General features: G+C 44.7%; 1 protein-coding gene across 1 annotated transcript; it reads right to left on the bottom strand.

Moving 5' to 3' along the window:
- Window positions 1-4,941: 4,941 nt before the first annotated feature.
- Window positions 4,942-10,105, bottom strand: LOC141730523 (maestro heat-like repeat-containing protein family member 6). Its single transcript, XM_074548952.1, has 13 exons — window positions 9,956-10,105; window positions 9,653-9,801; window positions 9,248-9,395; window positions 8,820-9,007; window positions 8,593-8,730; window positions 8,217-8,331; window positions 7,906-8,043; window positions 7,478-7,654; window positions 7,196-7,351; window positions 6,940-7,041; window positions 6,532-6,634; window positions 6,388-6,444; window positions 4,942-5,147 (listed from the first exon to the last, which is right to left on the bottom strand). Exons 1-13 carry the CDS (start codon window positions 10,070-10,072, stop codon window positions 4,942-4,944), a joined length of 1,794 nt encoding a protein of 597 aa, XP_074405053.1. The 5' UTR covers window positions 10,073-10,105.
- Between the last annotated feature and the right edge of the window lie 17,143 nt (window positions 10,106-27,248).

The following is a 27,248-nucleotide window of genomic DNA, read 5'->3' as shown; positions in this document are numbered from 1 at the left end:
AACCAATTCTTGTCCACAGAAGGGTGGAAAATATCTTTACTTTAAGACTAAATTGTTACAGAGATAAAAAAAAATCAGGTAGTTCAGGTCCTCACAGAAAGCTGAATATATATATAATTTCAGCAAAAAAATCAGCATTTTTTCATAATTTGAAATACAAAACAGCAAGGCAGACATCAAAATCTGGTGATGATGGTCTCCAATTTAACTTTGGAACATTTCAGACATTTTGGTGTGTAAGAACAGCACAAAAACATTCTCCAACAGCTATTCAGAAAAAAAAAAGGGTCAGTGGACTTATTCCTAAAAGATGCCTCTGAGAAGGAGACTTACTCTTTCATCACTTGTGATAGGAGCTTTTGTTATTTTATTTCCAATCTGTTGTCACCATTGGCAGAATGGAACCAATTTTCCACTGAAGTCATTTTCGATCTTCCTGTTGCCTTCCTTAAAAATAACTAGGTGAGATTGTATTTGTATATAGTAGCATTTCTCTCATTTATATTATTTTGTAATAGTATTAACGTAAAAATTCAAATAATACAAATATGTCAGGCTATGTATATACATAAAAATATGTATAAAATTGACATGACTGACATATATGCTCATACATATACAGACCCAGACAAATAGGCAGAGCTTCCCTCTATAAGCAGAACACTGAAATGCAATAAACCCATTTATAATCATCCTCCAAGCACATGAAAAGTTTCCCATAAATGTTGTCATTCGACCTTTTCAGAAAAGGTCACCCAAAGGCCATCGATCTCTCATTGGATTTCGATTACACACACTTTGAACCAAGGATCTTTACATTTACTGCTCTCATTTATCACAAAATGCTGATTACAGGAAACATCCAAATTCTGACATTTCAAAGGTCAGTTTGCAATTTTTAAAGATTCCCCTCCATTATTCATTTTATTGCCTGTTCTGCTCACAAGTAATCCATTAGAAATACGAGTTTACTCCTTGATCTAAACAATTTGTATCAGAAGCTCAGATTTGAGTGAAATTAAAACCACTAAAATGAAACACAAATTATTATGCTGGTTATTCATCAGAGAAAAACATTTTGCTCCAGATAAACATCTTTATGTTTGTATAGCTGTAAAGGTGGTTGGTTGGTTTTTTGTAAAGGAAGGGGATGCTCTTGGTTTTCCTAATCATACTTTAGATAAAAGGTGAGGCATCAAACTGGAAAACAAGTGGTGTGTATAATGTTGGTTTCTGACTTACCACTCTGCCAGGTACAATGTCAGTAGCATTACAACTCCCCAAGTTCCCCAAGTTCTCCAAGGTCATGCCTTGGCAACGTGGCAGGCACCTCTAATCAGCTCCTACATCCTGCTTCAACATTCCAGTGAAACACTTTCTCTTTCTGAATGCTCAGAAAATAAATGTCTTCTCAAATACATTTTAGTCTGGGATTACTTGTCATTGTATGTAAATAAATAATTTATCATAAAATCTTAATTTGATATTCTGCTGCAATAATAAAGTGAAATAAATGTTCATAGTTCTGAGCACTAACATGATGCTCAGCTTATTATGGAAGGGGAACACTACCTGTGATTTTTTTTTTTCCCCGTGTGGTACTTGCATCCTTTACCAATAGCAGTTCTGCAGTCTTGGTAGAAAGGTGCTTCTAACAGAGCTTGAAAACCCCACAGATGTACATCTTCAAATAGGCAAAGCTGTTATGATGACCTGTAAAAGGATATTGGAACAAGAGTGGCTTTTTCTGTTCTTTACTGACTATTGGATATGAGCAAACACCATTAATTACATTTGCAAGACCACCCCCAGTTATCCCTTCCCCCTACTGTCCCACTCTCCCCAGGGTTTTGCCACAAAATTACAGAATAATTAATTAATTTTTGATATTTAGCTTCAAGAGGAGGACTGGTAAGCCCAGCAGTGCCAGGCCCCTTGGTCTGTAACTGATTCCTGTGCAGCTGCTGGCCTTTGTGGCCCTGCTTGTAAAGTCCCCTGTCACAGAAGTGACCCAGCCCAAACCTGAGCTCCACTGACTGCCATCAGCTCTGTATTTTAATGGAAAGCTGTGGCATGGGGTGGAAATACACCATTAAACTCTAAGAGTAACAATGTGTGAAACCCAGCAAACTATCTCACACAACTGAGTTCACTGTGGTGTTACATCTTTATTTTGAGCTCTGTGCACTGAGGTATATTTTGATATAAGACGTGGGATATTGGGGCTTTGCAGAGAAATTATCTGATTATTCCAGGAATGCTGAATAAGTACCAAACAAACAAAAATCTGACAACCAAAGTAAATCTCAGACCTCTGGCATTGCCACAGGACTGCAATAAGATCTGCCCCTTTCCCTTTGGGATGTTTGGTCTGTGCACTTGAAAATGCTCAATGTGGATATTCTCAGGAGTGGTGTTATGACTCTGTGGGGAAACAGATTTCCATCAGCATTTTGTACTGGCTGCCAGCTGAGGCCCAGAATCACTTAAATATCTGTTCCAATGCCATAGGAAATGGCAAGAACCATGATGTGCCATGACCAAAACATGTATAAACCATTCCTGCTGAACATACAGACTCACAGATTCAGGGTCAGCCCTTTGATATGCCCATATAACTCATCTGCTGCAGAGCATGGAGGAAATCTCCCTGCATTGGGAAATTCCCACATGTTAAAAATCAAAATGAGACAAAAGGGAAAAAAGCCACCCATACTTTTTATTCCCACAGCCCATGACTTGCATTTTCTGGAGAGCTACAGAATGTCAGATGGCTGCTCTTGTTTAAACCAAAAGTTGAATCCCTCAGGTCCTTCAGATTTGAAAAATGAAAGAAAACACTTCTAAATTACTTCCTTCTCCACCGTTTCCATGCCCTGCTCTGATTATGGCTTTTCCTGTTTCTAATTCAAATGAAAGAAGAAAAAGTTCTAAGCCACAGCTGGCAGGATATCATACTCCATTTCATTAGTCTTTTTAATAGAGATTAATAATATTCTCTCCTGTTTTAATGGGATATCACACTTCCTTATGTACCATGAGAAGCACTTTTGATAGACTAAATTCCAACTGCTGCCATATGATCTTTTAGGAAGAGCTTTTAAGAGTCTTTCTATTTCTCTGCTGTGTATAAAAAAAAAGTCAAGAAAAAAAAATGAAAGAAGATACATTTTGCATTGCAGATAAAATTTTATCCACAAAGATTATCCATGGTGTACTTCACAGATAATATTTTCCTCAATCCTCATTTAGAAATATTTGGGATTTTTTTTTTAGTGTTTGCAATGTGGCTTACATTGCTGTTAATTTCAACCACATAAAAAAGTCAGGCAAACACTAATGACTTATACCTTCATTAGAGTACACATTTGAGTAATGGATTTATTCAGAGCATTACAGCTCTTCATTATGCACTAGATTGAGTAGTTTGGATTTACTACCAGCACTTAGATACTCTGTGAAAAGTTCACTTTAGAATTGAATGCCTTCACTTATTTGCCATGTTAAATGTAACTGAGCAAAATGAACATCTCATATTCTAAGGAGGATCACAAACGAAAACTCTTTGAAAGGACTGCTCAAAACTCATTGCAGCAGCACAATGCATTTCTTTTAATGTTCCTGAGGTCAGCCCAGTTGATAAAATGCATTAATTTATGCTGTAGATGCATCAACCACCTTGCTTTGCATTCTACATGAAAATTATCATTGGCTGAGACATTTTTTCTTTTCTGTACTGAACTGAGGTGTTTTCATCAGCACATTTGATAGGTCCTGGCTTTGATCTCTATATCAGGAGGAGCTCTTTGGCACACCTTCCTTCAGATGATGTATTACAAACCAAAGCAGAACAGACACCTGAGTGTCAGCTCTGAAGGAGAGCAACCAAGCAGTGCTATCAAAAGGATGAAGTGCTCCAAAATTGCCATGCTTTCCGAGCCAGCTGATCTCCTTGCTGTATTTCAGAGAGTTTAATTTCACCATTATTACAATTAATTCAGTTAGGACAATTTCAATGCCATGAGGGGTTTCCAAGGTACACAGCTGTAAGGTGGGGCAAAAATCCCAGTTTCCAAGTGGATGCAGCAAAGGTCTGAGCTGAAGTACTGCAGCCATTTTATCATTAAGCTCCCATACCTTCTGGGTGATTTCTCATGGGCAGCTCCTAGCAGCACCGACTCCTTCTCCTTCACAGCACAGCCAACAAACTCCAACTCTCTGCTCACCCAGCTAATCCACTCTTTTGTAGCACGCTTCTTATTGGACACAGCTGTGGCCTATGAAGGGCAGGCCTGTTCCTAATCTTTGCTGATGAGTACAGCTGCAACTCCCCAGGTTTGAGAGTACCTTCTGCACTATTTCCTTAAATTCTATCCCTCCACACCCCTGTACTGCTTCTTCATTTGCTTCCTTTTTAGTACACCCAAAGCTCACTGGAAATCAGGGGCATCTCTGCTTCTGCCCTCTTCCTCTCCCTTTTCTAGGGAAGGACCACTGCTGTGCTTCCAAGGAACCTGTTCTTGAATTAACTTCCAGCATTCCAAGCTCCTTTGCCCCCAGTGGATGCTTGTCACGGAATCCCTCATGGCTGGATTCGGGAAATACTGAAGTTGACTCTTCTAAAATCCAGGCTCTGTGTTCTACTGCTGACCTTCAGTGTGCTCAGCAAGACCCTTAGATCTTTCACAGTGGTGTGAAACCAGACCTCCAGGGCAGGGACCTTTCCAGCCTGATGTGCTTTGCTTCTCTGCACAGAACGCAGCACAGAAAAGAACGGCAGGACGGGGCCTGTGTGCTCCAGGGCTCAGGTTTTGATCCACTTCAGCTCCACAAAGATACCAATGAGGTGAAGAAGCTGAAATGTTTATTAATGGCAAAGCTTGGGAGAAGGGAACAGGCAGGTTCTGAGGGCAGCAGGACCAGTAAAGAGGGAAGGTGAGCTCAGACTTGCCCAGCATTAGCTGGGCCTGGAGCTCCAGCTTCTCCCCTCTGATCTCCAGCTTGTTTCCTCCTGCATGGCATCTGCTGCTGTCCTGGTTGTTTCGATGCAGAAGATGAACTTAGTGATGTAGCTCTTTCATCCAACATGACTTGAACAATCAGGTTTGTGTTGGAGGGGCTCTCATCTGTGTTAAGGGCTTGAAGGGCTGAAAGAAACAGAGCCATGGCCAGAGTGAGGAAAGCCCCTGAAAGGACCGGCCCACTCAGCTCTTGCCACGGCCTGGAGGAAGCAGGACACAACAAGGATCAGCTGGAGGGTGCTGGCCACAAATGACATCTCTGAAAAGGCTCCGTGCTCTCCCAACGCTGCCCCTCGTGCGCACAAAGAGCGGAGCCGCCGCAGCCGGGGCAGGGATTGCAGCTTCCCCTGGCAGCTCCCACGGACAGACAGACAGACAGACACCCCGTGCAGCTTCCCCTGGCAGCTCCCACAGACAGATAGACACCCCGTGCAGCTTCCCCTGGCAGCTCCCACGGACAGACAGACAGACACCCCATGCAGCTTCCCCTGGCAGCTCCCACGGACGGACAGACAGACAGACAGACAGACAACCCCGTGCAGCTTCCCCTGGCAGCTCCCACGGACAGACAGACAGACAGACAGACAACCCCGTGCAGCTTCCCCTGGCAGCTCCCACGGACAGACAGACAGACAGACAGACAACCCCGTGCAGCTTCCCCTGGCAGCTCCCACGGACAGACAGACAGACAGACAGACAACCCCGTGCAGCTTCCCCTGGCAGCTCCCACGGACAGACAGACAGACAGACAACCCCGTGCAGCTTCCCCTGGCAGCTCCCACGGACAGACAGACAGACAGACAGACAACCCCGTGCAGCTTCCCCTGGCAGCTCCCACGGACAGACAGACAGACAGACAACCCCGTGCAGCTTCCCCTGGCAGCTCCCACGGACGGACAGACAGACAGACAGACAGACAACCCCGTGCAGCTTCCCCTGGCAGCTCCCACGGACAGACAGACAGACAGACAGACAACCCCGTGCAGCTTCCCCTGGCAGCTCCCACGGACAGACAGACAGACAGACAGACAACCCCGTGCAGCTTCCCCTGGCAGCTCCCACGGACAGACAGACAGACAGACAGACAACCCCGTGCAGCTTCCCCTGGCAGCTCCCACGGACAGACAGACAGACAGACAACCCCGTGCAGCTTCCCCTGGCAGCTCCCACGGACAGACAGACAGACAGACAGACAACCCCGTGCAGCTTCCCCTGGCAGCTCCCACGGACAGACAGACAGACAGACAACCCCGTGCAGCTTCCCCTGGCAGCTCCCACGGACAGACAGACAGACAGACAACCCCGTGCAGCTTCCCCTGGCAGCTCCCACGGACAGACAGACAGACACCCCGCCGGCCTCACTCACCCTCACAGATGAGCTGCAGCTCCTCCCGCTGTCCTCTCATGAGCATCCCGGCGGTCCCTAGGAACACAGAGCCCGTCACGGCCCCTGGCCCGGACCCCGAGGCCACGGGGACGGGAGGGAGCGAGAGCCGGCTTGGTGGCTCACCAATGGATCTGACGGCCGCCTCCCGCACGGGCTCCTGTGGGCTCTGCAGATAGGGCAGGGCCTGGCGCAGGTGCTCGGCCGCTCGGCTCCTGTCCTCTGCCAGCTGCAGAGAGCGGCAGGGCACGGAGGGAAAGGGTTGATGCGGGCCCTGCCCCCGGGCCGGGCGCTCCCTACGGCCCCCCCTGCCCACCGAGCCCTGAGGCCCGGCTGGTCGGCACCGGCCTGGGGGCCAGAGGGGTCCGGGAGAAGAGCCCGCACGGCCCAGGGAAGGGAGCGGCGTGTGGGGCGCAGGCTGGTGGCCCTGCCCACGGCACTGGGCAGGGGCCACAGCTGCCAGCCCCACAGACTGCGCGCCCTGGGCAGGCGGCTTCTCCAGGCATTGGCCTGGGGATTCCAGCCTGTCCTTACCACGTGCTCGGCGAAGCTCCACGGGTCATCCAACTTGAGCAGCTGTCTGAGATCCCTTCTCTTCAGGAACTTTACTGCAGAGAGCAGCGTTTCCCGAGAGGTCTGCAGGGCAGCAGAGAGCCAGAGATGGCACCGCGGCCCAGGGCACAGGAGCCGCATCTCTGTGCCAGGGCTGGGAGGAGGCTGGAGCCCGTCAGGTGCCAGGGGCTGGGCAGACAGCTGAGCCCCTCCCAAGGGGACACCCAGGAGGCCTCACCTGTGCCACACGCCGGTTCTCGTCGTAGCAATGGAAGAAGAGAGGAAGCAGGCTCTCGCTCACAAGAGGCTTCAGGGCCGGTTTTCCCCTTTCCACTACTGATTCCATCACATCTTTGTAGAGGCCAATGGAGAGCCACTGCACTTGATTGTTGTCCTGTTGGAAAGGAAAAAGCTCAGCACTGGATTCTCCAGGCCCCCCTGTGCACAGGCCCAACAGGCCACAGGGCACCCCACTTGTGGGCAGCAGCCAGGGGCCATGGCTGGGGGCACAGAGCCTTACACTGTCAAAGAGGGGCCGGAGCGCGGCAGCCAGTTTGGGGGCTGTGGGGCAGGATGTTAGGATATCCTTGTTCACGAGTATATTTGTGAACACAGACAGACTCATCTTGACCACCTCTATGTCTTCATTCCTCAGGAAATCCATGAGGGGTTCAGACAGGCTGCACATTTTTTTGGCCTATGTGGAACACAAGGCTGTGCTGTGAATCCATTAAAAGCTTCACCACCAGCGCTGCTCCAGCAGCGCAACCCCACCCGCCTACCATGGAGTCTATAGAGGCCAATGGCTGTCCCAAAGCAGGCAGCTGAACAGCAACCCTGGAGAGCTGGGAACAGCTGCCACAGCTGCCAAAGCCCAGCCAAGCCCAAGGGGCTGCTTGCCCCAGCCCCACGCTGCCAGCACAGCTTCAGCTGCTGCCCCCTTCTCACCATTGAGGGGTCTTTGCTGAGCATCACGAGGCCTCTGAGGGCCAGGCGTCGCATCTCCATGGACTCGCTCAGCAGGTGCTTGGTCAAGATCTCCAGGATGTTGTTACCCCATTCATTCAAATCCAGGCAATCCAGGACCTGAAAGGCACAGAGCAGGCACAGAGGTGCCCAGCTGGCAGGAGCTCAGAAGTGCACAGGGCCCAGCCCAGGCAGCAGCACAGGGCACGGGCAGCGTCCCAGGCAGCTGTGGCTCCGAGAGGGCAGAGGGCTGGGAGGCAGCTCAGCCAGGCAGCGCTGGCCGTGGCGCTCACCTCCACCAGGAACGCCAGGGAGGCCATTTCCCAGCTTGGCTCCTCCCGGCTGAGCCGGCAGAGCAGGCGGAGTGCGACGCAGGAGCAGAAAGGTTGGCAGACACGGCGCATCTCCCTGGAAGGGAGAAAAAGGCACCGGTGCTCCGGGGCCAGGTGGGCAAACCTGTCCCAGGGCCGACTCACAGAGCTCCGGTCTGCTCCCGAGCAGCCCGGGGGCGCTTTGGGAGGCGGCTGTTCCCGGGCCCCCTCCTGTGCCGGCCTTTTCCAGTCCGCTCATCCCTCCCTTGGGGACAAGGCCCTGCGCCCATGACCGCGGGGACTGCGCGGGGCCATGCGGGCACAAAGGAGAGGGGCGGTGGGCAGAACGAGGTCTCACCTGGCCAGCAGACCCATTGCATAGTGGTGGGTTTCAGCACGCAGCAGCGTGTCCCAGGCACACTTCCGTTCCAGAGCCATCAGTAAATTCACACATTGCAGGTGGTACAGGAACGACTTCACAGTGCTCACTACAAAGCTGTGTGCAGAGCAAAGCGCAGGTTATGCTGGGACCCCAGCCTGCAGCCCTGGGGACGTGGGAGTGACAGGAGGACTGGCACGGAGCACCTGTTGGGGTTGGCAGTAATGCCCTTTTCCTCCTGACATTTCTTCCAGAAAGTATTTACTTCTTCTGACATCTGCTCTGTACTGGCGTAAACTTGGTACAGCAGAGCCACAAGGAGATGGGGGGAATATTCCACAAATGGCTCTGGGCACCAGGGCAGGCGGAGAATCTCCCAAATCACCCTGGTTGCCTGCAAAGGATAAACCATCCAGAGACAGCACTCAACATGGAGTGGCAAGGCCTGAGCATACAAGGAAGAGGCCAGGGGAGACACAGGGGGAGCAGCCGGCCTGGTGCCCCTGAACCCTGCCCCCAAGCCAGGTGTCAGCCCAGTGCCTGAGGCAGGCAGATACGTTGCAGTGGGGGAGAGGATGGAGAGGCACTGGAGCAGCAACCTGCGTACAAGCAAAGGCCAGCTATGGAAACTCACAGCCAGGGCAAAGACATCCTTGTTGTCCCCATCAGCTGTGTACATTTTCTGCATGGGCCAGCCGTCCATCACACACAGCAGTGTGGGCAGCACCTTTTCCGTTGACGTTCCTGATGAGGCAATGGTCTTCCACATGATTGCAGCAGCTCTGCAGGACCAGAGCTGGGTGTCACGGGGGTCTCAGCCAGGGCACTGTGGCCTGGGCAGCCACAAGGGCCCAGATGGCAGAGCCACAGTGCCCTGAGGGGTAGGCAGGGAGCACATCAGGAGGCTTGTGGGCTGACAAGCCAGCGCTGGGAAATGGAGGCTCCAGTGGCTCCTGCATCTCTCTGCCTGTCCAGCAGAGCCTGTTGCACTGGCTGTACCGGGCTAGGCCTGAGTCCCCAAGGCAGGTGGGCCCTGTACCTGTCACATGTTGGGGCGCACCGCAGCAGGGTCACTGCCACATCAGTGGGCTGTTCCTCGGTCAGCCGCAGGATGTCCATGAACAGCCAGTCGTCTGGAGGCTCGTTGGACGCCAGCCTCTGGTGCATGTTCCTAACAAAGCCTGGCACCTGCACGAGGCACAGGGAGACTTGCAGAGCTGCCAGAGCAGCAACCTGCCCAGCTTCCCCTGAGAGTGCTTCCCTTGCCACCACACTGGGCCTCAAAGGCTTGAGGCGCCACAGCACTGCTGGGGACACCCAGCCCTGGCCACGGGCTGCTTACTTGATTGGGAGTGGAGACAACTCTCTCCCCAAACTGATCCAGGCTGGGAGCAGGAGGTATGCTCTGAGGGGCTGTGGGGCCAGCCTCTGCTGCACCCTTGGTGAACATGCTGATCATCTCTCGACACCAAGTGAAGTTTGTGAGCTTCTGCAAAAGAAGAAACAGGGAAGAGAGGCATGATCCATGCAGTGCTGCAGTGCTGATGCTCGGCTCAGAAGGAGGGGATGGCTCTCAGTACCTGGCTTACAGAGTGCCAGCAGCTACGGGCAGGATCCAGCCCTTGTGCTGGGTCCTTGGCTGCATCTGGCAAAGAGCAAGGAATGCCAGAGCTGAAGAGCTGCAGGAGAGGCCAGAGAGCACAGCCCAGCCCTGCAGTCTCCCCAGGCAGGGACAGCCCCAGGATGCCCCAGGCTACCAGGGGGTCCAGCCCCAGCCCCTCTTCTGCCCTATCCATGGGCATGTCCACAGGGAAGGGACGGGATGGGGCAGGGTGGAGCTGGCTGCAGGCCAGCCCTGTGGCCCAGCTCTTTCACTCACTCTTCTGCAGCAGCTGCAGCTGCTCCAAGTCAGCACGTCGCTGGAGTGCAGCACCACAAGGGCAATTCTCCACCTTCTTGGGTGGGGTGGGAGGTCTCTCTGCCATGTCTATGTCGGGATTAAGGGCAAGTTGCAGGACAGAGGCCTTGGGAAAGCTGCAGGGCAGCGAGGGCTGCAGCTGTGCCTTGAAGAGAGCTACTATAGGGAAGGCTTAGAACAGCTGCAGGACACTAAGTCTTGCAGCCTGGCCTGAAGGCCTCCTGGCACAGTGACAAGAAACATTTTGTAAAGGCTCTGGTCAGCAAGTCTGACACACTGCTCTTCAGGGCACCTGCAGCGGAGAAACCTTGGGAAGGCTCTGGGTCACCGAGACCCCCAGTGTGGCCTCAAGGTGACCTCCACAGAGAACACCTGGAAAAGCGAGGAACAACGTGGCTGTGTGGGGATGTGGGGACTCCTCAGAGCACTGCTCTGTTCCACAGCGTGCTCCGAGCACTGTGGCGTGGCCGTGGCGTCACCAGCACCTACAGCACGACGTGTCACAAAGGGTCACCCTTGCACACTCTGTCCTGTTCCATCCCACGGTGACCACGGTGCACTGTGTTACAGAGAGCCCCAGGACACACCTCCACGTGCCCTGGGGACACCCCCACCCCACTGCCTGCTCTGAACAGTCTTTATAAATATCAACTCATGGAATATAAACTTATGGAATATAAACTTTTTCACTTATGCCTAACCAAAGATTAATGGCTGCAATTCACAAACAAAATGCACATATTTCATCAGCAAACAAATACACCATACTGAATGATAGAGCTACTCTGTCCCCCGCTCCCACTGCTGGTTTAATAATTCTCTTCTTCTTTTTACAGTTCTTTGTTGTATTAGTTGGTCACTGCAGGCCTCTCTTGCCCTGATCTCTTTTCCATGTAGATGAAACAATCTATTCTTCACTTGGTATGTTATTTCCCATTGTGTCCCCAGTGGCTCACCTGTGCTCCAGGTGTTGAAATCTGTCAGGTCTGGACCAGGCAGCCTCCCCTGCTGCTCTCAGTGCTGCGCTGGGCTCCGTCTCCAGCTGCACCTCGCCCTACAGCCCAATCCCCAATCACTTCGGGTTACTGTGCACATGGCCACTACACAATTCTAGAGGGCTTCTCTTACATATTGTCTGTGCAGCTCTGACTCTGCCTCTCAGAGCTCCATGCTGCTTTTGTTCCAGTGCTCATGGAGCAGCAACTTAGCAAAGCTCCTCCCGTACTTCTCGGGGGCCATGCCATTGCTGAGGCACCGGCTGCTGCTGCTGCTGTGGCCAGGCCATTTCCCACTTCCATCATGCCACTCCTGTGTCCTGCTGCACACCCTGCCCTTCAGGGGGAACCTGGCACCGTCCTGGGTCCCCTCTGGGCTGCGGCCATACCTTGGCAGGGGCCACAGGGCTTGCTCCAATGCACCAAATAAGCAAAGCGTACAGTGTCCGCTCCTCATATCCAGCACTCTTCTTCTTGGGGGTGGTGTCTCATACACTGTCCAGGTTTCTAGGCTCTCAGGTCTGCTTGGCTATGATTCATCTGGATTTTTAGGCTCTCTCTACAGTTCTCTACCTGAATCACCATGGGATCACGTCGGGCTCACCCACTGTTTTCATCTTATTGTGAAGCTCCCATACCTTCTGGGTGATTTCTCATGGACAGCCCCTCGCAGCACTGACTCCTTCACAGCACAGCCAACAAACTCCAAGTCTCTTCTCAGCACAAGCAACCAACTCCAACTCTCTTCTCATCCAGCTAACCCACTCTTGTAGCACTCTTCTTATTGGACACAGCTGTGGCCTATGGAGGGCAGGCCTGTTCCTAATCTCTGCTGATGAGTACAGCTACAGCTCCTCAAAAAATAAGGAATGAGTTAGACCTCAGGAACATAATTTATTTTAACTATTTTAAAAATCCTTGCTGGTCTACTAAAATCCCTGTGTTTTAGCATATATATGAATGTAGACATTTTAGTAAGGTTCTTTACAGTCCATGATGGGGCAAGTGTCTCGGGAAACCTTCAGTCTGGTACAAGAGGATAATTTGGATTAGTTTTATCACAAAGAGGAATTCAGCATGAACTACTGGGTGCTGTCAAAACTGCTGGCAGTTGATAACCAAATCCCATATAGTGTAATTGCCGGGTATTGTTTTGACCAAAGGTCCTTATAACCACTCTAATGATGGCATTCCTTTCACAATGGCATTTATTTAAAATACCACAACAAAATGTGCCCAGTTAGAGAAGAAAAAGATTCTCACTTCTCTTTACCACAAATCAAGTCCTCACAAGAACTTTCTGATAAGGAATGACATGTTTCAAATGCATTCTTCCCAGCCAGAAGTCAGGATGGAAATTCTAAATGCATTTAGGCACTGCTTCAGGACAACAAGTATTGGGGGTTTTGTTGGTTTTGGTGTAGTTTTTTTTTTTGTTTGCTTGGGGGTTTTTGGGTGAGTTTTTTGGTTGGTTTGTTAGTTGGTTTTTGGTTTGGTTTGGATTTTTTTTGTCAATTTGAGGATAGAAACTTTTTGGACTTGTTCAATATTTCTTGTATAATTAAGCATTTTTGAGGCAAGTACAGCCCCCAGCCAACCTCCCCCACTGCTCTATGCACTGTAAAGAGCCCACATGTGGAGCAGGACTTGCCCACTGTCACTTTAACCAAGATATTCACCCTATTTGTACCAGTGGACTCTCAGAGTCAGCATTAAATAAAGTACTTGAGAGATTATTGTGGAGGAGAGACTTTTGCAATGTCAAAAGCAGACAAATCTGTCTTTCAAACTCAGCTGCTGTGGGACTTAATCTTTACCCATTTTACATTCTCCTTATGCATTGTCTTTTACAGCTTCTCAGCAGATAGAAAACTTTGATGGTTTGATAGAAATACACACACACACACACACATATATATATACGTAAAATCAGGCTGAGGCCAAAGGTGGGTGAGCTTTGAGTGATGAGAAGACTTTGGTTCCAGTAGAGAAATCCCAAAATTGTCTTGAATGGATCTATTTCAGAATTAAAGTACCTAAGACATTGGGGTTACCGATAGACTTCGTTTGAACTTCAGTGTGGGGTCTGAATCTGTGCTGGAAGTATTTTTGATAACAGAACTCGTCTTCCCTCCTACATCTTCTTAAATGAAAAACATTGTAAGTATTGTTTTATAAAAACCATTGTTATCAAGGAATCTCACTCTAAAACCATAGTTGACATTCAATGCTTAGCCTTTACATGCTGCCAAACCAAGACAGGAATGTAGTCCATTAGCTTTCTCAATCACTAGTATAATAAGGACCAAGGTATAATTAGCTGACATTCCAAATCAATAGCTGGACTATGAGCAATTTATGCTCTACTAATTCAAGAAAAAAATAACTAAAATGTACTCAGATTTATGCTCTGAATGAACCAAACCGCTGAAGAGCATTGGAGTGTGAGTTGTTCATAGACCAAGACCAGACAGGCAAATTTTAACCAAAATAAATGAGAGGCATTCATTCATGCAAAGCAGGATTTAGAATGGAAACAAGAACAAGGCCTCAGAAGATGGGCACTGTAACTAGTGGAGCTCAATATGGCACTGATGGGATCAAATTCTACCAGGGCACTCTTCAGCATTAGCCAAAATTAAAACCTCCACAGGATGGTCAGAGGACTGTGCATTGCATTTTAATTCCATTGCAGGAATTGTTGCTGACTGGTACAAAGTCTTTGTTCCTGTGGATTGCCAGGGTGAAGGAGAAAGAAGCTGGCAATGATTCTGTTTCCCCATTTTATCCAAAAGACCCATCAGGGTCTCTCAGACCCAAAGCTGCCATTTTACAGGAGCAGATGTAAAAACCCTACACCAGCTTACCTGGAATCCACACAACCCACTGCACCTGCCTTCACCTTCCCTTACTCATTCCTCTTTCTTGCTTGTAGATATTTTTGTTTCTTTCTTCACTGGCTCTCAGAATAGTCAAGATTGCATGCCAGCCTCAAATATTTACTTTCAGAATAACCTTGAGGAGAAGGGAAAAAAAAAACCTCCAGACATTTTGTGGACAAAGAGATTTTTAAAACTTTTCACAATAGTTTGCATTGAGCTTACTGAATCCACTCTCTCTCATGTGATTGACTCATTATTCCCCATCAGTTTCATCAGTGAAAATGATTTCCAATATTTTTCAAGAAAAAACCACAATGTCAGTAGGGCACAGTCAAACACACAATCGCTGTGAGTAGCTCAATAGACTGAATTACTCTTGCACAATTCTCTTTGCCCTGCAAAGAGACATTTTGCAGCATCAATTAGGTTCAGCAAGCATTTCATTTAAAGTCAAGAGCTGGGAGAATAATGAATTTCTTTGAAGTCTGATGACAGCCTAGGCAATAGCACAAGTAGAAAGAGAAACAATCTGGAAAACTCATTTACATAAGAAATTGTACCAGCTGACCTTTTATTAGATTTGATCTTGTGAAAGATATCACTAGATGAATTTGTCATTCTCACAAGCAATTTCTCATTTAATAAGGGCTATTTGCTGCAAATTATGACACTGGGCTCAGTAACTCCCTAGTAAGGGTCAGTGAGAACAGAAATGATGAATGTAATGGACAAGTGCAGAGTGCTCAGGTCCAGTGAATTTCACACCTCATCTATATTTAGTGTTAATTTGCAAAAGGAAATGTCTGCTTGCTACCAGGAAATATCAGAACACCAACAGACTTGCCAAAATCTCTCTGAGTACCTTCAGTAGTTTTTGGATTTTCATTTTGCACAGAGCTACCCAAAACATGAGGAAATTGAAGATGCATACATGTATAGTCACATATCTCTGGTTCTTACAGGTGCCACAGGACCCTCAAACAATGATTTTTAGGGGCATTGATGTACAGCTTTCCAAGAAAGTTTAAGTAAGAAATATGCCAGAGATGGTAACAAATATCAATGTGGAAAGTTTATATTGTTACTCTTCAGCATTTGGAAGGAATAGCACAGAGATACAGGAAAAAACCAAAGGTGGGTAAAGTGAGCAGCAAATTTAGGGGCAATCTGAAGAAAGAAGTCATGGGAGTGACAAAGAATAATTTGACTCAATGGTACAAAACAGATGTCTTAAAGTTACTGGGGGAAAAAAGAACCTGATAGCAGTGAAACAGAAACATTTTATTTCCAAGATAGTCAAAATATACCCTTTTGCAGCAATCTCCTTGTGGGTCTTTAGCATGTTAAGTTGCAACACGAGCAGATATTTCTTCTGTGATTTCATTGCAGCTTTCAGTAGCCTTAAAATGAAATCATTTTTTCTTCACAATAGCATCAATCTGTGACTATGCCAACAACTTCAGCTGAAAACAGCTTTCCAGACACTGCCACATCCAAAATGCCGTTGTCAATAAAGGATGAAACCAACTAGCACTGATTTGTTTCTCCAAAAAACATCAAAGGGCTTCCCAATTAATGTGCCAACTCTTGAGAAAAATAAATTTCCATTATTCAGAACAATTGCATGTTGTAAACTTATCTTTTTTCCCCAATCAGTTTATATTATCTTGACAATGAAACATAATCATTAATTAGTATTTCTGAAACAAAAAGAAAAAATTAAACCTTTGAGCATGTTTTTATAACATAGCATATACAGACATATAAATAGAAATAATATTTGCTCTTGTTTTTAGTTTTCAGATTACAGAGCATTTGGTAATAGTTATTAGTGTTGAGGACCTTCTTGCTTTGCAGCTTGAGATGTTTTGGTCCTGTTTCTTGGGAGACTGTGTGCAAAACCTTTTTTTCCTTGTTTTTTTTTGGGGGGGGGGTGGTCTTTTTTTGGGGGGGGGGGTTGGTTTTTTGGGGATTTTTGGTTTGTTTGTTTTTTGGTTGTTTTTTTTTTTTTTAAGGGGAAAGAGAGAGTGAAAGTACTTTTGTTACACCAGGAGTAGAGGCACTTTTCTATCATGCTTCCAGCATTGAATACTCATAAGCAAGACGAATCCTAGTTTCATGAGGGTATGAGTACATATTTCCTATGTACTATTCAATCCCCTTTCCAAACATCTTGATGCTATTTGCCATTCATCTCCAGCTGAACTGTAGAAACTACATCACATCATTAATGATCTTTCACCCCATCCTGTGATTTTTGCAGTTTGTTAAAACAGTTTATTTTCTGTTTTATTGAAGCAGTTTGTTTTGACTTGATTAAAAGCACCTGCAGATCCAGATATTATTTGTATTAAGTTAAATAATAATAATTTAATGTTTATTTTTAATATTATTAGGAACAAGAAAAAGTTTATGAGAGTGTTTATATATATTTATATTCACACTTTGCTGTGTATTTCCAGCATTCAGATGAAAGTGGCAGATCAGTTACCCTGCAAACTCATCCAGACCAGTTTTACAACTTCAACAGTAGCCAAATTATTTGTCACAACCAACTTGGTTTTGAGACTAAACAAATGAGAAATAAATTAATTAAATTATAAGAGTGGTCAGAAATGCTACATCCCCTAAACCTGAGATTCTGGGAAAAAAATCACAGAAAAAAATTGTTTCTACAGAAAACTGAACACTCGTCTAAAGCCCACAGCTGCCAGAATGGTTTGTTTTCTTGAACCACTATCACAAATGATTTTTACAATTCCTAGGAAAGCTTAGCAAAGTTTGGGTGAATATTCAGCTCTGCCTTCCAATAGAAGAGTTGACAAATATGCAGCCTGGATACACACACACATATCTACCTATTTGTACATTTATGTGCATCTTACACCAGAGAGATGAATCCTGCAGTCATAGGGGCCAGCATTGCCATTCCAGCCACTGGAACCAGACATCAGACCCCTCTTTGACCACAGTTTCCACTCATGAAACTGCTCCTATTGCAGATGCCAGCACCAACAGAGTGTTCAGAAATGTTAATAAATACACTGAATTAGAAAATGTCCCTATATGAACAATGCATCTGAGCTAGACAGATTAGAGGATTAAGTTTCCCACTGCAGCAGTTCATATTATGGTGACACAGAAATGTCAAGGATGACAGAAGTTACTACTGAAGCATTTGAAAAACTGAATATAAAAACCATGAGTTTAAAGCAAGAGGAAAAAGAATTAATAGATTCACAAATCAAATTAAGCAAAACAGTGAAGTAAATAAATTATGAGTAGAAATTATTCAACTCTATTGATAAAACTCATTAAAAGGTCAGGTCTCAAACAATTCTGTGTGATACACCAAAACCAGGGGATTCATTTCCTAACCTGCTGAAAGGGGCATATGGGATAAATTTCATCAATTTACCTCTTAGCAATTCAGAGCTTTCTGGAAGCATGTTTGCATCTTGTAAAAGCTGAAGAATGTCTCTGTATGAGAAATCTAGTTATTTCTCTTGCTTCCAAAGGATTAGAGGTGGCATGGGGGCTGTCCATCAGAGAGATCTTCATGTAAAACAAACTCAGTTGCCCAAACACAGAAATATCCTGTTTTAAAACCTCATCTCAATTCCTGAAATTGCTTTCCTGATTTTTTTCATTGTCTTTACTGTAAAACTAGTATTTGTTCTGTCCTGAAATTATTTTTTAGTACTAAATACAAAATTAATTGTGCATTAAATTAACCACATTGGAAGTAAAGTCTCATGTTTTCCCAGTATCACCCATGTAATGGAAAGAAAATCCTGCATAGATTATTCTTCTCGTTGGTTATTGCACCTGTGAGGCTGGAGAAACACTTGTGACCTTCAGGATACTAAAGATACTTGATGTCAAACCCAGAGAAAAAGGTAAATTCGCTGCTGATGTGGAAAAGGGATGAAAAATTGCAGTTAATGGAGTCAGTTCCCTCTGAATCGGTCCCTTTGCACTTGCCAATGTTTTTCTGTCAGGTAAAAGAATGAATTTTAGTCTACAATAAATCATGAGATGCCTGATATCTCCTTGAGGGTCAAGTGTTGCTGTTTGTAGAGGCAAGTTGGAAAGAAGTTTTCATTTTAAATGCATCTTTAAATGCAGCCCCTCATGTGCACCACCAGCACAGGCTCAGTGTTCAACTTTCCAACCAGAGGTATCAGCACCTTCTCCAAAATTCAGAACCCAGCTCCAAAACTGAGGTTTTGCCACTAATATTTCACATTTCTTTGGGGAATTACATCCCAAGAGAAAATAAAATATAAACATAGCCTTTATAAGCTCCTGCAGTAAAGGCAAATGATAAAAATACTTCCTCAGCATCCTTTTCACACGCACAAACAAACAGCTATTTCCAGCTCCCCCTTGACACAGGCAGTGCCTGAAACCCACCAGCTGTAATTCTGCCAGATCCCTGAACTGTGCCCTTCTCTGGCTTGGTGAGTCAGCACCTGCTGTTCAAGGTAAAGAATTACACAAGAGGTTGTTTTCTTCCAAGTCTGAAAAGGAGATGGAGTGAGTGGGTAGCTGAGAATTTTGGGTTGGTCTAAGTTTTGTTAAAATTTTTGCTTATGATGGATTTGGTTTGGTTTTGTTTGCTTGCTTTGTAGGGGGGTGTTGCTGGGTTTTTTTCCCACATAATGAAAAAATTAATGTTTTTCCCTTGAACTGATGTCTCTGCACTCTCTGGTCTTTTTGTTTATTTATCTTTGATTAAAGAGTATGTGCAGTATCAGATAAGAACTGATTTTTTTTCCAAAAAGTCCAATAAACAGGCATTTAGAATGCAGATGTTTCTGAGCCACCCTGTTGAGCACCATTAAATTCACCTTTATGCTGCAAATCCACCATACCAAACAAGCAGGGATGTGCCAGTAAACTGAACCACAAAGGATTTGCTGTCAAACCTGGCCTAATGACTGTTATTTATATTTTAAATCTTTGGAAGGCATAAACCAAACTTACTTGATGCTATATATGCAAATGTGCTATCAAATACTGGTGCCTTTTAGATTACAAAGCACTTATTTTCCTGTGGTGTTTTCCCCATAATCTAGCCTCAAATAAAGACATCAGTAATTTTGACTTGATTACACTATAATTATTTAAATATCTTTAATTTCATACACTGGACTAATTATTGTATCTGTTGTTATCATTAAAAGAGATTGTTACAGATGATGTATCTCATATATTCTCCCTAATTGAAAAATGCAGTTCTTGAACAATAACAGTTGTGAAAACAACAGCAATTCTGTTTAAAGGCTACCCTGGCAGTACAGCTGGAATTATTGCAAACAAACTGCAGTGAGGCACCACAATTAACAGCAGAGCTCAGGGACAAGCTGCTGACAGCTGACTTGGTCCTTTTGCCAAATTTCTTTTTCTTTACAATGATCCAATAGACAACATTGGGATTTTGCCAGGCAGCCCCCAATGCTTATTATTTATAAAAGTGTAAAATATCCAGGTTTTATCCCAAGTAAATTCTGTGTAGTTGTCTTGTACTGAAGCCTCTCCAGATCCAGGCCCCCCAGAAATGGTGAGCAGAGGGGCAGGATCACTTCCCCCGGCCTGCTGGCAATGCAATCACCTTCTCTATTAAAAGGTGGGCTTTCTCCACATGACCTTTTCCTGTTGGCAGATTCTTGCTGGATATGGGAAGTGAAGATGATGCCTCAGGTTTTAGCTTTTATATGTTTCAGATTCTGTGCTGCTTTAGTGTGTAGTTCTGAGCTCCATATTAGGGGATGGTGAGCTCTCTTCACAGAGCAGGGAGACAAAACAATTCCTTCTCTAGCTGGGGACCAAGGACAAATGACCCAAATCTCAGGCCCAAGAGCATAAACAATGTGGAATGAAGAGAGAAAAACAAGAAGAATGGGACTTCATAACCTAAAGCTATAATTGGACAATTAACTCCAATATGCAAATGGACCAGAACTTCTATAAGGGAGAGACCCCATGACCAGTTGTCCATTTTGTGACCATTTGGGTTCATCTTGGGTGCAGCCCTGGCTGGGCTCTTGTGCTGCCCAAGGTGCATCCACTGAGGCCTTTTAATAAATCCCTACTTTATTCTTTAACTCTGCCTAGTCTCTGTTCTAGATCATCCTTGACAAGGCACCAAAGAGGGATAGAACAATTTGCCAGAAAAAGAACAATTCACTCACCTTTGGACAGATGATGGCAGGAGTTGTTTTTTCACAGATCTCCCTAAGGGAGAACCAAGAGGGAAAATGTCAGACAAAAAAGCTTCCATGGAAAATATGAGAGAATTGTGACAAAGTTTTAAAAATGGAGACCTAGACAATACAAGCAATTGCAGAAAATGAGTGAAGGAAATAAGAGAATGGGAATGTTAACTGTGAGAAGAAGAACCACTGAGGAGAGGGAGCCCAAACACTAGGCAGACATAAAAGTGAAGATGGATGAATTTCAGATTTGCCAAACACCAGCACAGCTCTGAGAAAGAAGTTCAGGTGCTGTGTACCAGAATAAAAGAGGATGGAAATACCAGATGAAATGATGATCACTGTGAATATAGAGTGGCATTAAGACTGAAAGCTCTTCAGGGGAGAGATTGCCTTTTTATTGTGTGCTTTAGCAGAAGTCAGGAGGATTTTTAGCATAACTCTTTTCTCCAAGTGCTACTTCAGTACAAATAATTAATAACAATAACAGTCAAAATAATTCATAATACTAATGACTTTACAAATGATCTTGTGCAGTTCTCAAGGGCAAGTGCTCCCTTCCCTCAACTCACTCCCCAAAATTCACCAGTGAATGTAGCTACTTCCCTTGACAGCTCATCTTATCTCTCTCTTTTCCTTATTTCAGCTTGAATTATGGACCAATTAATATACTTTCTACCTTATAAGTGGAGCCACAGTCGGCTCTGTGCTGAAGCTGACTGCATGTTGCATTGAATTTGTAATGAATATCCTTCTGGCTGGCACTCAGCACTGCTTTTCCAAAGCAAAGTTTTTTGGATAGGTAAATAACAAATGCTGGGTTTGTCAGATCTCTGGAACATTGTCATTCTACCATGGATATTGCAGTGTCTGATTACCACACTCGTGTTAATATCTCTTTTTAAATGTAAGCTCTCAAGAAAATGAGTTTCCCTAAGAGCACATTTGATCATTAACTTATACTTACAATTATGGACCAGCTCCAGTCTACTCACTCTTCCTCCACGCTGGTGTTCCTTCCCAACACACACTTTGGGCAGGAACAAAACCTTTTAGATTCCTGCTATCTTGATTTCTAAGTGAAAACATTCTTAAGGTGCAATTTCTCAATAGAAAAAAAAAACAATAAACAAACCACCAAACACCAGAGCATATCATCACCTTCCCCTGCAGCCCTTTTGAAGTGAAGTGGACAAGCAAGGATTTCTCTTTCTTTGCTGTAGTCATGCCCCTGTGTGAATGAGTGTCTTCCCAAAAGCCACTTGTCAGAGAGCACTGTTGTATTTCATCAGAGCAATTTTCACTTCTGTAGATGAAATTATTGTAATTGAAACAGAATCCATGCAGATTAAAGGGCAGGCAGGCTGATCCTCTCCAAGATCCTTCTTCATGGTTCTCTCCACCCTCCATTCTTGCTATCTATTGACTAAGATGTAAGATTAGATTCAAGGGGAAAAAGGAAATTGGTATTTCCAGAAAATAAGGGTTTTTCTTTGCTGCTGCATTTTCTAACATTGCAGCCTCTCAATTCTTGAAAAACAGGTGGACACATTAGAAGAGAACCAGGGAAGAGAAACTAATTCATGTCAGCTTTCAACTGGTCTGTTGCTATTTCACCTTTCTGCTAACTGTGACACCAGCACAGAGATATTTAGAGGCTTTAGTGGTTTTTGGTAAGGCTAGAAAAGGGTCTGGTATTTCTCCAGCTCTATTTATCAGCACAAGCAGAAACAATAGATGAGACATCCATCTGTAGACAGAGCTTCCTTAACAGAAGTGACTTGAAGAGACTGAAGGAATGTCACTGTGCTGAAATTCTGTTGCCACCTCTGCAGTTCTGGGGCCACTGCCACCACATTTGGAATTTAATGTACATGCTTTTAAGCCACAGATTCATTATTTCAAAGTAAAACCTCACCACTGTCTCTAATGAATGCATTTTTGTGCTAGCAGCAGCTTCACTGCAATACTATTAACTTTCACTTGTGTGCAAACTGATCCTGTCTCAGCATATTTGAATGAGCAAGGCTACCCTGTAACTGCAGTTTTGTTATAAATCTAATAAATAATAATGCAAGGTGAAATTACATTTGCTCTTTATGCTGTCATATCACATCCATCCCATATGGAATTATTTGTCTGCTCTCAAACGAGAGAGCAGCACTCATCAAGCTGCTCTCCAGTTTTTCCCTTCTGTACTTCTAAGTAGTGTTCCCTAATACTGTTGGGAGAGCTAAAAATGGGGTTGGGGGAAAAGTGTGTTGCCTAGGAGGCAAAATATCTTCAATGTTCATTAAAAAAATAAGTGAAAACAACAAATCTGCGTCAACTTTCCTAAAATAACAGCAGGGTGCCAAGGCAGGCAGGAGTGCTCAGAGACAGCTGGGCCTTGTTGGAAAGGGAGGGGGGAGAGACAAAAACCAAAATCAGCATTCCTGTGCACCAAGAGGATTAATTTTGCTCATTGTAAACATCTCAAAACAGGTCCCACAGTGTAGAACACCATTTTAGACTGACCTATGATACAAAAACATGTCCTACACCAGGAGAAACATGACCTGGTAGCATGTTCTAGCAGTTAACTACAGCAAAGCCAGGCTGACAAGTCAAGAGGGACCTTTCAGCTGCAGGGAGGAATGCTTCTATTTCGGGAATATTCTCAACACAGGATCTGCTACATCACTTCCAAAACCACGGTCTGATGCAAGCCTCCAGTGTGTGATTGATTTGAGACCAGGTCAAAGCTGTCCATGGCAGCCTCCCAGGTGCACTGGAGGCACTGAGCAGCCCCTGGCTACTCTTCAAAGGCTCAACAATTAACAATACATCTGATAATGCCACATTAACACCTGTAATAAAAAAAGGAATACCAGAAGCTGAAAAGTGAGGGACAAAACAAAACGAAACCAAAAAAGCAGCAAAACAACCCAAAGGAGCAAGTTCCTTCAGAAAAGGGCAGGTTGGTAATCCAGGGCTGAATATGGGGATAAAGAGAAAGAGAAGCAGTATTGCAGACATTTTTATGGAAAATCCTTTCCTTGGGATTTTTCCTCCTGAGAAGCTGAGAGGCCTCAGGAACAAAATATAAACAATGGTTATCTGCTGCTGTGGAATGCAACAGGTGGATCTGTGATTGGCCCATGTTAGTTGTTTTTAATTAATGGCCAATCACAGTCAGCTGGCTCAGACTCTCTATCCGAGACAGAAGATTTTGTTATCATCCTTTCTTTTTCTATTCTTAGCTATCCTTCTGATGAAATCCTTTCTTCTATTCTTTTAGTGTAGTTTTAATATAATTTTAATATAATATATATAATAAAATAATAAATCAGCCTTCTGAAACATGGAGTCAGATCCTCATCTCTTCCCTCATCCAAACCAGTGAATTCTGGGAACAGTTGAGATCAACACCTCACTTAACAGGAGACACAAACACAGAGGGGTGATTTTTACATATAGGACCACTGCAGGAACTTCTTTAAAATACAGATGTCCAGTATCCTCAGCCCACAGCAGAACTCTGCAAGCATTCTCATCTTTTTTTCACATCCTGAAATACTGGAAATTATCCATGCAGGCCAAACTGAACCCAAGTGATCTACCGTGCAAATAAGGGAGGTGAAAGCCATGTTTCAGAAGAAAAGGTTCTCGCTGGTTAGCTAAATTACCTGATTAAATACTTGTCTCCAAAGATTCTATGCTTAATCCTGTTGATATTTGCATGGTGGTAGCTGGGTTTTAAGATTTAATCTGTCTGAAATAAAGTGAATAAAATTGGGTGATAAATCTTTAAAAATCAAGCTGCAACTTCTATCTCACTGATTTTATCCTTCCTTTGGGACTCAATGCTATTTGATTAAATACTTGCCCTTTTCTCTCTATTCCATATTATACTAAATTCATTATGACGATTGCTACAATCTGTGTAGCCCTAACTGTAAAAAAAAGCCTCCTCAATAAATCTCTGCTTTGTTTGTGCCAGGTTCTGTAGTGCCTTCAGGACACGCAGGAGAGGACAGTCTCAAGCACGACCCAGCTTGTGAGACCACTGCCCATTCCACCCCTGCTCCAGTTCTAGGAGAGTCAAGGAGCCACCTGTGGTGAAGGCTATGAAAATGACAGCAAGGAAAAGGCTCTGAGCCAAGGGAACAACAACCACCTGTGAAAAACCCACAGAGATCATTAATAACTCACTGCTCTACAATTTATGGTGAATGCCCGTTTCCTGCTGCCTGGGAAAGAAGGAAAAGGGAGGAGGACTTCTAGAATACAGTAGATATTTCAGTTGGAATGAATCAGGTATATAAAAAAATAGAGTTTCAGAAGGAGAAATCTTAGAATATTTACCCTGAAAAATTTAGTTCAGATTTATTTAAATAAAAGAGACAGAAGAAGTCCTACTGAGTCCTGCAGCAGTGCTGCTTAGCCAAAGCATTCAAAATTCAAATCAGACCATTAAAAGTAAAAGGATAAAGAATAATGTGCAACGATGACTTTTGTTCACTGCTTCAGCTTTGCTCAACAGATTTGAAATAGACTTAAACTGCTGGTATTCCATTATCTCTTAAGTTACTTCTTTTTTACGGTGAATATGCTTTCCTAACCATAACTGGGATGTGGTAGAAAGTTGAGCTTGAGTGCATGCATTTTATCAGGAAATGGTGGGCTGCATACACCTCTCCCTCTCCTTTTCTCAACAGATACATCAGCTGTGCTGCTTCTTAACAGGAAAATCAAATAAGTAAATAATCTGATTAATTTAGTAATGCCTCGGGCTTTAATATGTGAGATTAAAAGACTTGATTTCTTAATATTAGGAGAGTATCAAATAAGTAGGACAACTCTGCAAGCCTCTGGCTTGATTTCACTCTTCCTAACTAACTTTAATCAATCTCTGCAGCCACTGATCCATGATTGCTGCACTGTGGGTGAAACAGCAAGAGCCTTTTGCCTTACTCAAAGTGTGGGAAAAGATCCTGTGCACTAGAGGAGTCCATAAACATCCAGTGGGCTTAAAAAGCAGGAATGCTTGCTGCAAACTTGGTGGAGGAGTTGAAAATCAGGGCTGTGCAAACTAATTGGTCTGTACTGACTGCCCCAAACATAGTGTGCTCCAATTCCAAGGAAGAGCATGGAATAAAACAATTCCCTGAGTGATCATTCCCAAAAGAGGAATCTGCAGCAGCAGCATCCCAGAGTTGTGCTGGCCCAGGGACTGCCAGCCAAGGGGCAAAATGGCAAGGAAAGACAGGACTTGGCTCCCAAGGATCAAGCAAGGAAGGAGGGCAGGCTCATCCAGACACCAGGCAGCCCAGCTAGGCACTGAATGCTAAGTGAGCCATCACCTTTATATTCCTTATTAACCTATACAGGGCAAGAGGAAGATGGGAGGGTTTTAACTATTTTCATAATTTTTTAAGTATTTTCAATTCGAAGTATTGATTTGAATTTTTAAGTATTTTCAATTCAAAAATTCCAGCATTCTGGACTAATGCCTCTTGGGCCTTCCACAACTGTGGGAAAGCTTAGCCTGAAAATCCACCAGAAATCCAACCTATCCATCCTAAAAGTCATTCAACTGTACACTTGTAGCACTCTGTCCCTCACCAAAGATGATTGGTTTAAACAAAGCCTTGTGCCCAAAGCAACTACAAAGTTCCCAGTTTACACCAGTTCTGTGCCTGAAGGCTTAAATTGCAAGCATAACAACCTGAAAAAACCAGGTCTTTAAGGTCTTGCACATGTAAATTAGTCAAAAGTACAAAAAAAATCAACTCAGCTAGGGAGGACTAATTTTTCTTTGCCTTCATATATTTTATTAATCAGAGCCAGTTTAGCAGGGAAGCACTTCCAGAAAGCACATCAGTCAGCAAATCTGACACTGCCTCTCAGTGAAAGGCCAGCTGATGTCATGCTGCAAATTAACCCCTTGTATCACAAGCAAGAAGCTGCCTCACTTGGAGGTGGTCAGGGCCTTAAAGGCTGAAGGAGAGCAATCCAAACCCCAAACCCATCACACGTTCTGTAGCAGCCCACTGGAACACAATTTTAGGAGATTTTTCATATTCATAGACTGTGGTTTCATGATTACAATAAAACCTATTGCACTTTTGGTGCATCTCCATTGTTGAGGTCTTCAAGTTCTATGAGGACTTGACTGCATCTCTTCCTGAACAGGGATTGAGCAAAGTCACAGCTTCCCTAAAAAACTGGTTCTGTTTGTAAGGACATAAAGAACTGTTTCATCCATGTGTATCAAATCCAGCTGCTTCCTTCAGCAAAAATACACATTACCTCTGCAATTATTGTAAAAATTCCATTTCTTAAAATTCTAGCTTCTGATCAGAGCATATAAAATTACTTGATTTAATTTAAACCCAAAGGAAACCTCAAGATCTCAGCATTTCTGTAGCCAAAACCAACACCATGGCACCATCTTCTGGGCACTTGATAAAGCAAGCTCTGGAAAAGCCAACACTGCCCACAGGTACAGGCTCTTCCATCCCTGAGCTCATACCGAAGCACTGTGTCAAAAAAGGTTTTTAAATCTGAAATTCTTCATATCCAGCTGTTTAGGAAAATATTTTACAAGTTCCACAGCAGGCTTAGGAGAATTTATATA

Source organism: Zonotrichia albicollis, chromosome 10, assembly GCF_047830755.1.
Source record: "Zonotrichia albicollis isolate bZonAlb1 chromosome 10, bZonAlb1.hap1, whole genome shotgun sequence".
Classification (NCBI taxonomy): domain Eukaryota; kingdom Metazoa; phylum Chordata; class Aves; order Passeriformes; family Passerellidae; genus Zonotrichia; species Zonotrichia albicollis.
The sequence above is the reverse complement of the archived record's forward strand: the minus strand, read 5'-3'. Positions and strand labels throughout refer to the sequence as shown.